Source organism: Puntigrus tetrazona, chromosome 5 (genome assembly GCF_018831695.1).
Source record: "Puntigrus tetrazona isolate hp1 chromosome 5, ASM1883169v1, whole genome shotgun sequence".
Taxonomy (NCBI): domain Eukaryota; kingdom Metazoa; phylum Chordata; class Actinopteri; order Cypriniformes; family Cyprinidae; genus Puntigrus; species Puntigrus tetrazona.
In genome coordinates, this window is record NC_056703.1 from 10608907 (window position 1) to 10620199 (window position 11293).

General features: G+C 39.9%; 2 protein-coding genes across 2 annotated transcripts; one reads left to right on the top strand and one right to left on the bottom strand.

Moving 5' to 3' along the window:
• Window positions 1-115: 115 nt before the first annotated feature.
• Window positions 116-2636, bottom strand: rhbdd3 (rhomboid domain containing 3). Its single transcript, XM_043239685.1, has 5 exons — window positions 2009-2636; window positions 1547-1930; window positions 1127-1256; window positions 828-1040; window positions 116-745 (listed from the first exon to the last, which is right to left on the bottom strand). Exons 1-5 carry the CDS (start codon window positions 2169-2171, stop codon window positions 583-585), a joined length of 1053 nt encoding a protein of 350 aa, XP_043095620.1. The 5' UTR covers window positions 2172-2636; the 3' UTR covers window positions 116-582.
• Window positions 2637-2667: 31 nt separating this feature from the next.
• ewsr1b (EWS RNA-binding protein 1b) lies at window positions 2668-10986 on the top strand. The gene is made up of 16 exons (XM_043239678.1): window positions 2668-2771; window positions 3637-3673; window positions 3774-3825; window positions 4462-4615; window positions 5312-5495; window positions 5842-6107; window positions 6215-6350; window positions 8061-8098; window positions 8496-8528; window positions 8731-8843; window positions 8959-9088; window positions 9190-9303; window positions 9385-9511; window positions 9639-9736; window positions 10299-10515; window positions 10615-10986. Exons 1-16 carry the CDS (start codon window positions 2756-2758, stop codon window positions 10649-10651), a joined length of 1752 nt encoding a protein of 583 aa, XP_043095613.1. The 5' UTR covers window positions 2668-2755; the 3' UTR covers window positions 10652-10986.
• The last annotated feature ends 307 nt before the right edge of the window (window positions 10987-11293 follow it).

An 11293-nucleotide genomic window follows, 5' to 3' on the forward strand; every position in this document is an offset into this window, starting at 1 on the left:
CCTGAACGTTTCATTTGTGATGTTTTAATGAAGATTCTGTAGCCAAGCTAATGTGGATTTAGTGATAGCATGTCCGTGGAGAAGTGTCTTGGAACGGACCCGTCTCGTACATTAGGACAGTTTGGTTGCTGTTCGGAGCGTTTTTTCAATTCTTTAAACCTTCATCATAAAAGCTGCCAACACCATAATATAAATATATTAATTTTCCACCCCACCCATAATCCACTGGATTGTTTGATGCACATCCACAAGTCGTGAAGTAGTAAACACGCAGTAACAGTTCGCCATTGCTTAAGGTAATAGTTCGCCAAAAAATGTACATTTGCTTAAAGTGTACTCACCCTTAAGATATCTAATATGAATTATTTCTTCAGAACAGGCTGGGGAAAATGTAGCGTTATGTCACCAGCTCAGTAATGCACTGAATGGGTGCCGTCGGAATGAGAATCTTAACTTTGGATAGCCTGAGAGCGAGTGAATTTTCAGCAGATTTTCATTTTTTGGTTGAACTGTTGCTTAAGTAATGGAACGATACTAGGGCAATCCTATAGTACAGCTTCAATTTGAAGCGGTATCCCTGAGCTATGATGCCAGTGATGACTTCTTTCCTTTTGAGATGACCACAGCCTCCTCCCCAATCTGATCATCAATAAGCAGAGAGATTGCTCCGTCCAGCTGCCCAGTAGCTGCCAGAGCCACAACAGCTTTCTCTGTGGGGAAGCCCATCTTCTCTAGCTGCTGCAACCTGAAAGTGTAGTTGTTCAGATAGATGCACAGCATTTAAGAGATCGCCGTTAAAGAAGCACTCGTGTACAGTATGCACTAACCGTATAGAGGACACTGAGGACTTGGGTAATTCCACTTTGTCCGCAGCACCGTCGGGTGCGTCGTGGAGTGAAGCTAGTATCCCTGCTCTGAGCATCTCCTCCTCTAACAGCTGGGAATCAGTTCTCATCAAAGGCTCCTGATGCCACTCAGACACAGAATGCTGCCACGCCGAATGATCTTCCAACTGCGATCTGCTAGCTGATGGCTCTGGTCTATTACAGAACAATAATAAAGCTGGGTCTAGTTAAATGTGGTATTATTATAAAGAAATAATTATTAGCATAAAATTCACAGTAACCTTATTGAGGTGTTGTGGTAAACAGGCAGGTGTGGATGAGAGGTAATGGGGATGTAAGCCCATTTTGGCAAGCAGGCACAAGCACCCAGTTTCTCTATCTGCTCCAGTATTTCAATAAACTCATTATTGTCTGTATAATATATTAAGGGCTTTATTCGTTTAATAAAGAGTTTATAAAAAGACTGATTTATACCGCAAAATGGATATCAGTAGAAAGCAGTGGAAAAAATAACTCTGCTTACATTGTATAGACAAAAAATACAATTTGGTGGGATTCAGAACTGTTTGGTAATCGACATTCTTCATAATATTTGTTTTAATTCCGGCAGAAGTATATAGAAAATAGCATATATGCGGGGTCTTTGAATATTGTTTTGGACTTAAGGGAGTCTTAGGGGTCAAAAGGTTGAGAAAGGATACAGTTGAGTCCCAGGCAAATGGCATAGAAGTGCAGCAGGCCAGGGGCACTGGGAAGCAGGAAGAGGTCGAGGATCAAGAGGAGCCACGGCAAGGACCAGACAGGAACAAAGCGCAAAACTCTCCTCTGCTTCACCTGCCGACACTGAGCTGTGAGCAGAGCAAGGTGCGTGGCTGAGTAACCGCTGACCCTGCTGGCTTCATCCCCGGTAACAAAGAGAAAGAGGGCATAAATAGGAGGAAGGAGCACAGTGGAGATAAAGGAGAGGGCAAGGAAAACAACAGTGCCCCATCTTCTCTCCTGACAGGGCCCGAGCCACAGGAGCAGTGTGATGTTGTGGAGAAATGAAGTCAACTCCTCATTACTGAAGGCATAGAAGATGAAATCTACAATACACAAAGAACATCAGGAACTGAATGTTTAAAATCTAGAATCATAGCCCTGTACATTCGTGCATTACTTACCATAAAATCCAGGGAAATCCCCGCCTGGTCCTAAACTTAGGCTGGCGTGAATACCACAGAGCCAAGTCAACAAAATTAATATGAATATTAATAATGTTCCACTACAATAACCTGGACGGTTTGATCCAAACCACATCCATGACGAAAAGAGATGATCGAGCATTGTAAAACGAAAAACGCATTACCTATCGGTTGTTATCATTACAATATATATCTAGATAGGCAGGAATACCATGTTTGTATTCATGTTTCCAGTTTCACTTTATTTCAGTTTACGACGCTGGCCTATTGAGGTCTGTTTTAACAGATATAAAACGATGAGAGTACTTACTGCAAAGTGCACAAATATCCAATTTACATTAACAACTAAATAATAATAATAAAGTAAGCTAAGACCAAGCTAGACCAATAACCAATGTCATTTGCAAACCCTTTTATTTTGACAGCAAATAACTTCCTCTTACGGGCAAGCGCATTGGGTGAATATCCGAATGTGTTAAGTAAAACGTAATTTTAATACGCATATTTATAGATTTGTTAAACTATATCTAACAGTTTTTCAGAGGTTAGTAATTTACCGACTAAGCTGTATAGATAATCATGGAAATAACACGTTAATAATTACAAACATATTTACACCCGCCCCCTCTACACACGATGTGTTGGTATGTTCCACATTGACTTCACGCACGCGCACTAGTCGCGCATGCACAGTCGTTCACATCGCGTACGTTCTCCAACGGAAAGATGGCGTCAGTCTCAAGTGAGTTTTTTTTCTTCGGTTTTTGTCGTATAACTTTTCGAATTTTAGTACTTTGCAAATGTAGAAATGGTCACAGTTGACGTAAGCATTAAATAATGGTGAGAATTTGTGAGTTTTTGCATATCCGACAGTCTTCGAGCACGCGGCCTATGGTTTGTGTTTTTAGGTCAAGGTGGTTGTTTAAAGCTAACGGATCGTTAGCTCGGCCCGATCGTTTTTAAAATGTGTTTATAGTACAATAGGAGCATAAATTCAGCACACAAATTTAAAATAACTTGGTATAATCCGTTTTGTTCTTTGAAATAAATTCTAAATGAATCCTAAATCCAGCGCTTGTTGTTTCAACAAGTAAACAGTGGCTAGCAGGCGTGGTTTAAAAACAGCGGGATAAAGAGCGCAGCCACCACCACGACGAACGCAATGTTCGGTGGTGATATTGCACGATTATATTACTTGCAAGTGTGTTTTTGATATGTTTGTTTATCGCCAGTTTTAGAGTTAGTTTAAAAAAATCGCAAACGTTCAAATGGACTGTCCTCTTCAATTTTTTTTTCGCGTTTGCTGAACTAAAATCGAAGCGATCAATATCAGGCATCCCTTTTTCTTATGAATGCTTTAGTAGTTTAAATTACTAGATCACTCTTATCGATATAAGCTTAGTTCCAGCTGGATATCTGGAATTCAGCATGGGCTGCGCTTCATTGTCTATTGATGCGATTGCTCGAGTCGTGCATGTTTCTCCCATCGTGGACTATAATAAAACGCTAGATGTACAGTCAGTGTGTGTCTTTTTTTTTTTTTTTTACGATGTCATGTAGCTGTAAATGTTAAGAATTTTAACCTTTTTCAATTTACTTCTCTGTAGATTATAGCAGCTACAACCAGGCTGGTGCGCAGCAGTCGTAAGTCCACCTCCATTACCGTTGCTGTATACTTTAACACAATGGTTGGTTTTCTTTCATCAAAAGAAAAAAACTAACATAACATACATATTTTACTTAGGTATGGCTCATACACCACCCCACCTGCTCAGGGCTATGGACAGACTGCACAGGTAAGCCTAAATTTCGCGTACACAGAAATTTCCGAACACATGCTGTGTATATGTTCCATAATTTAGTTTTCATGTGATGTCACAACCTTACAGGAACACCCACCTCGAGGGCAAGACCAGGGTTTTGCGTTAAGTAGCAAGAAACTAGTATAAAAAAAAACTCAGTATACAACTTGCTGATGCATTCTTTGCACTGGAAAGCAGATGAACCCATGATATAAGTGCAATGTTTTACATACATAAAGTTTTACATTAAATAGTGTTCCATAGAAAACCATTAGTTTCCAGGCTCATTTGCTTGCCTATTTAAAGCATATATTTTTGTATTTCAACAAGGCAATTAAAATTTTTCACATTCATTGTTCTTAGTAATTGAATTATTGCAGTGGGTGCTTTTCATTTTATTCACATTTTTGTTTAATTAATCTAAATATTAGTGGATTGGAAACATGGAGAATTAACAGGCCTGTTCTGCAGTTTAATGGTTGTTGCCCTTCAAGTCAGTCATGTTACATTCTATGAATTGAGTGGGGTTGAGTATTGAGTATATATATATATATGTGTGTGTGTGTGTGTGTGTGTGTATATGTATTAAAGAGAATCCAGTGGTGTAATTTAGCAGTACTTTTATAACAGGGTTATTCTCAGCAAGACTATGGCTCATATGCTCAACCCGCCGCTGCACCCGAGTCCACCTACAGTCAGGCAACGCCCTCTACTGGAGCGTATGCACAGCAGCAGTATGGATCATCATATGGACAAGCAGCTACGACTGCAGCAGCAGCACCAGGTCTGTAGGCAAAGCTCTTTTCGAGCAGCTCGATCTGTCGCGATTTAAATCGGGTTGATGGCTATATGATTTTCTGTACTTTCACTATAACCAATTCGAGACCACAAAACAGCTGCTATAACGGCTCTGTTGGATAGTGGAGAACAAGTGTGTGGATGTTGCAACCGGATTTTATAATCGGTTAAGATTTTAAAACTTGTGTTGTGTGAACCCAGCTTTAGTCATAGTAACTGGAGTATGATGCTGCAGATTAGAAATTTTTCACCTAAAAAGTTTATTCACCCTAATTCCCTCCAAGATGTAGATGAGTTTATCCTGAACAGATTTAGTGTTTTAAAAAAAAAAGTCTTTACATTATGTGCTCAAAATTGATTCCTCTGCAGTAAATGCATGCCATCAGAATGTGAGTTCAAACAGCTGATTTATAATAAAAATGGTCACCAAAATCAGTGTTTGTGCATCCACTCAAAATAGGCATTTTCAAAATGATATGATCCGTGGGGTATTTTGTGCTAAACTTAAGACACACTCTGGGAACTTTGACTTTAGTATTTCCCATGTCTTTAAGTTGTTAGGCATGGAAATCTTAGCTTTTTAAATTGCACCATTTCACTTTTCTTGTAGACATGGTCATTTTTATTCGGTGGTGCATATAACATGATTCTCCATAATTGTTAAATCATTATTCTCTCTCAGCTGCATATGGAACAGCACAGCCAGGAGCTTATAATCAGCCTGCACAGAGTTACGGGGCCAGCAGCTACACCAACTCCACTGCAGCCCCTGCTGCCCAGGCCTCATATGGCTCCCAGCCCGGGTACTCCACCCAGCCGGCTTATTCTGGCTACAGCCAGCAACCTGCTGCCTCCGCTCCTCAGAGGTAACTGGACCATCTCCTAGAGTATCACATCAACAGGATGCTGTTACGGAGCCTCCTACAGTATTTCCATATGCTGTTCTTTCTTCATGCTGCCGCCAGAATGTTAAAGCCACTAGAAATGCGCAGTTCCCATGCAAATCCCCTGCAGCTTTCTGTAGTGAATGTGTGTGAGGCAGTTTTTTCCTAATGTACCATTTGTTTGTCAATGTTAAAAACAGTAGTGCATATCTTTTGTGGAAACGTTTTTTTAAAAGGGCAGCGTTTAAATTTATGCAAATCTAACTATTCAAATCCTTTTAAGCAGTGTGCACACCTCTTTTTCTAAAGTTTATAATTTGTATTGCAGCTATAGTGCAAGTGGCCAGCCGGCCTACAACCAAGGTGCTTATTCCCAGGCTGGAGCTTATTCTCAGCCTCAAGGTGGGTACCAGGCTCAGCAGCCAGGCTATGGGCAACAGCAGCAGAGCAGCTATGGGCAAGGACAGCCGCCTCAGCAGCACCAGCAAGGACCCCCTGCTGCCTATCCCCCTCAGGGCAACAGTTCTTACGGACAACCTCAGTACGGCCAGCAGAGTGCATCGCAAAATGATTACAACCAGCAAAGCCCTTATAGTAAGCCCTTATAGTCTTTCACTGTTTTATAGTGTTTTTGTACTGTTTTCTTTTTCAGTTAGTTATCAGGTTAAGACCATATGCTTAGTGCGTGATCTGTCTTGTAGGCAGTTACAGTCAGAGTGGCGTGAGCGGAGGCTACCCAGGGTCACAGCGGGGTGGATACCCAGGGGATTCCGGCAGAGATGGTTACGATCGCGGAGGTCCTCGTGGTCGTGGGGGTATGGGCCGCGGAGGCATGGGGTAAGTTTAAACTATAATGTAACTGTTTATTGCTCTCTCGTTCGCTCATTTCACTGAGCGGAATCACTCACCACACGCAGGGTTTGTATGTACATGTGTCTAAGAGTGGAGTTTCTTGTGTAGTTAATCCAATCATTATTTGAGTTGTAGAGTTTTCTAAGATACCATAAAGGTGTTGGTGCAGGAATGTTTTATGGACTTGCATATTGCAAACATTATTTTTACGATTAATATTTTGAGGGGCATTTAATGCTGCTTATAAGACTGGGGAATTAATTTTTTGTTCTCACAAAGCTCTCTGCTTTCCGGTCTTTGTCTTTACTCAAGGTTATTTCAAGTGTGGCAGCGTATTGAAGATTTGAGGGTTTATTTATTTTTTTGTTTGTTGTTGAGGTCTATTATTAAACCGATCTCTTTTGTTGCAGTAAGCTGCCTAAGAAGTTAACGTTTGGATTTTATTTTTTAATTTTTTCCAAAAGCTGTATGAGGGTCTGTACTGCTGAGTTTGAATGGGGAAATGGAAAAATTAGCAAACGTGCGTCAAGCTTTGCAAAAATGATTAGTTAAACTATATCTTATCATAGTGGCACACAATGGGTGTTTAAGTTGTTTATTGGGTTTTAAATTTTGAATGGAGATTTTGTGAATTGAAAGTATTCAGTTATCGTGTATCAGAATGGTAAATGTTAGCTGTAGGGATGGTTCAGCATCGAGGGGGAAAAACTGAACCTTTTTAAATGAAATGGTTGGAGTAACCTTGAATGTTTAATGGTCACGCATACAATGAAATACTTTGGTAACCAGAGGTAAGAATTTTCTTTTATGCATAAAGTTGTTCAAACACTTCTTAGTAGGTGGTTTTTGTTAACCCAATAAACTAGTAAGTATCAACTGACTCCAAACAAAAAAGGAAAATCAAGTTATTTCTGGTCCAACTGAACTTGTTTCAAGGGACGGTGAGCATGATATTAAACATTTGATATTTAAATTTTTAAAAAAATTATGTACTTTTTTGCATTTGTGAACTGTTTTCTCATTTCAAAGGTCTTGTTTTAACATTCTTTGTCACATTTATACGCTGCAGGTATCAGAGATCGATGTAAGAACAGCAGTACTTATTCTTTAAGTACCTTTTTCCATTTCAAAGGCGACAACTCAAAGAACCATGGGAAATTTTCTTGAGTGTTTATTTACCTAATATTTGGCTAAATCTTTACCAGCAAATGTGATTTCTTTTTATATACCTGTCACCCTTTGTAAACATTTTTTCAGTTGTACTATATTTTTGAGTGTACTTTTGTTCAATGCTGTTTTTTTTTTTTTTTTGGATATGAAATAGCTAAAGGGATTTTATTTTTTTTCAACTAACAGGATTGCTGTATTTACAATTTGCCTTATTCATTTTATACTGGTTGCAGCCCAAAGCATGAGGCAACAAGCTAACTTGGCAATTCATCCCATTTTTAAAAAGGTTCACAAAAAGGAAATGTATTTCTGGTCCTATGTCTTTTTTACATTGTGCAACCAAACTGTTAAGTATCATATAACATGTTATAGAAGTCACAAAGCAGCCCAGTTAGTTACTAAAATACTCTGTACATTAATCACGTGGGCATTTGCAAGGTTAGAGGGAGATATTGTGTTCATTTCCTACTCAAGTCCTATGGTTGGAGACTAAAAGGAATATCGCCTTCATATCTTCATGTTTAGCATCGCTGGAGACAGAGGGGGCTTCAATAAGCCTGGTGGTAAGTTCCTAAAGCGTATTCCATTGGCTAGTCCACTCGACTTAATGTAGAGGCCTTTCACGCCTATGTGTCCTTAAGAGATTTCATTTGGTGTGCCACTTTTTTTGACCAAAAAAGAGTGTCCTAATGGTTTATATTTGGATTTCTTCAAAACTTGAGACGTGTCCTTTGACAAAAGCGTCTTTTTTTTTTTTTTATTCATCTTTTCCCATTTCATTCTGAGACTCTATTGTGGTCAAGGGTAATCATGAAAATGGTCATATCTTAATGTTTTTTTTAATACTGCTCACAGGTTGTTTTTTTTGTCTTGGCAGATGGGCAGGATTGTTTTTAAGATGTTATACCATTGTCTAATAGTGTTTCTTGTCTTTCTCTGCTTTGATCCATGGAAACCCAGAAGGCATGAGGGGTGGAATGGATCGTGACATGGGTATGTGCTGTAAATGATCTCCTCTGTTAATGTTCACTGAGTACTGCAGTAGTAATTGCTGTTTGACTAGCATGAGACATCATTCAAAATATCGAACACAACATTTTTGGACCTTAGTTCAGGTTAACGGTGTAGTTCATTTATGTATTGCAAATACGTCTTGGGTGAAAGGTGGTAAATTTGATTCTCCCACAAACACCAGGGCATCCAGGAGAGCAGGACTCTGAGAACAGCACAATCTACATCACAGGCCTCACTGAGAATGCCACTCTACCAGAGATGGCTGACTTCTTCAAACACTGTGGAGCAATACGGGTGAGGAGCTACATGACTGATTAATTCCAAATAACAGCATCTGCCTTTATCATCAGAATTTAGCTGATTAGACGGTTTACATTTTTCATAGCCATCTTGACTTTGTTTCTCATAGATAAATCGCCGTCTGAATCAGCCAGCCATAAACATCTACACAGATAAAGACACTGGCAAACCAAAGGGAGATGCCACTCTGTCCTATGAAGAACCTGCTTTTGCCAAAGCTGCTGTTGAATACTTTGATGGTTGGTTCCTGTGTTAATTGCTTAACATTTTATTCTGTCCCTTCCACACGATCTCTTTTTCGCTTTTGAACATGTTCTCAAACATTAACCTGCTTCCTCAGGTAAGGAGTTCCAGGGACGGAGGTTAAAGGTCTCTATGGCTCGCCGGAAGCCCATGATGGGGGGGATGAGAGGAGGCATGTCAATGAGAGGTGGCCCTGGGATGGATCGTGGAGGTATGATAAATCCTCAAGCTAACAGGAATCCTTCATGTGGTTTTTTTCCTCTTGTAACCGTGGCTTTTTGTGTGCCAACAGGTATGGGAAGAGGAGGGGAGAGAGGCGGTTTCCCCCCTCGTGGAGGCCCTCGAGGTGGAATGGGTTGGAATGGACCTCCGGGAGGCAATGTGCAGAAAAGAGCTGGAGACTGGGAATGTCCCAACCCGTGAGTGAAACAAACTGTTTGCAGCAAGCGAATTGAGGCATCTGTTTTTTCAATATATGAGGCCTGCTGAATAAGCATGAAAATAATGTTGACCTCTGTTTCTCACTATCACTTATCTCAAATACAGTGGGTGTGGAAATCAGAACTTCTCTTGGAGAACTGAGTGTAACCAATGTAAAGCTCCAAAACCTGAAGGCCTGGGAGCTCCTCCTTTCCCTCCTGCAGGTACACATAAATTGACCGCCTTCCCTCATCAGACAGGGGCTGTTTCATAAAACAAGTTTACCTAACAATCTAGGCTTATTTCAGTTCATCGGAATCATTTCTAACAAAATCAGTTGACCGACAGACAGAGATAAACCCAACTTATTTGGTGAATGTTTTATGAAACAGGCCCCTGGTCTATAATGGCTACATGAAATGTAGTTTTGTTTTTTCAGGTGAGAATGTAATTGTTTAAAACTCAAATCAGTTTAAATGCAGTTTAATTCTACAGATGAAAATATACAATAAAAAAAAAGAGCAGTCTCAAACTTGGGTGGTAATCCTTTTGGCATCTCAGTAGTGATAGTAAACTTCAAAGTACAATATAAAAATACAATTAAGTCATTCATAGTCTCATCTATTATGTGTCAAGCAAAGGGCACTGTTGGCAGTGGAAACCCAAGCTGGATTAGGGGTACTGTACTGTACTGACCCATAGCCCTGAGCCATATGAGCCATAAGCATCTGTGACTGAGAGTTGTGTTGATGTGTAACAGAAATCAAGCATATGTTGTGTTTTCAGGCGGTGAACGTGGCAGGGGTGGAATGAGGGGTGGCCGGGGAATGGATCGTGGTGGTCCGGGGGGCATGCGTGGAGGCTGGGGAGGAGATCGTGGTGGCTTCAGAGGTGGCCGTGGTGGAATGGACAGGGGTGGATTCAGAGGAGGTAGCAGGGGCGGTCCTCCCATGGACAGAGGGGGCAGGAGAGGCATGGGACCCCCAGGCAAGATGGATATGAGGTGAGCGTCTTTTACTGTGAGTATAACAAGACAAATGTAAAATGCTTTAGTCTGGGGGATGCTTAATGTATTTAAAATGTTTTCTTTTTTGTTTATCAGGGACCATCGCCAGGAACGCAGAGACAGACCCTACTGAGATCATTCATTCATCAAGCAAACGCAAATTTACATAGAGGAAAATTTTAAAGTCCTTTTTTATTTATGATTCCATATTTATACATGGCTATCTTTTTTTTTTTTTTTTTTTTTTTTTTCTTGGTTTTTAATTTCATTACCAAGTTGTGGTTTTAGTTAAACATTTAGGTTGCGTTTTTTTGTATTCAGTAATGGCCTTTTTTCCTTTTAAAGATACTCAGTTGCCCTGTAGTCACCATTTTTGGGGATGTCTGTCTGTCTTACATGTCTCTCTATGTAACTATGTACTTTGAACTGTTTTTAAAAAAAAAAAATAAACTTTTCCACCTCCAGTCATTTTTGCTTGATCCCTTTTTTTCATACTTAGCAGCAATTATAACTTCATTTCATCTACTCGCGTCTAATAATCTATCCGGTTAATAGGGGGTTAATTCATGCTTTAAAGCTCTCAAATGTTTAAAATATTCCAGCACATTTTAAAGCTGCAAGACAACATTTGTGTAAATCTAGTAACATGTAATCTTTTGAATAGGTGCAATTCAGATTTTTAACCATTAGGTGTCTCATTTGTTCTAGTTTCATGCACTGCCATGTGCATGATAAAGCAGGTTTATCTGCTGAGTATCAAGTAAAATGATGCCAG

Bases quoted from the DNA above. Each gene is read 5' to 3' on its own strand.
- rhbdd3 (XM_043239685.1), bottom strand. From the start codon at position 2,171: ATGCTCGATCATCTCTTTTCGTCATGGATGTGGTTTGGATCAAACCGT. The intron at 1,931-2,008 runs GTAAGTAATGCA...TGTGTATTGTAG, and splicing joins GGATTTCCCTGGATTTTATG to ATTTCATCTTCTATGCCTTC. The intron at 1,041-1,126 runs GTTACTGTGAAT...GTTCTGTAATAG, and splicing joins TACCACAACACCTCAATAAG to ACCAGAGCCATCAGCTAGCA.
- ewsr1b (XM_043239678.1), top strand. The intron at 8,844-8,958 runs GTGAGGAGCTAC...TGTTTCTCATAG, and splicing joins AACACTGTGGAGCAATACGG to ATAAATCGCCGTCTGAATCA. The intron at 10,516-10,614 runs GTGAGCGTCTTT...TTTGTTTATCAG, and splicing joins CCAGGCAAGATGGATATGAG to GGACCATCGCCAGGAACGCA.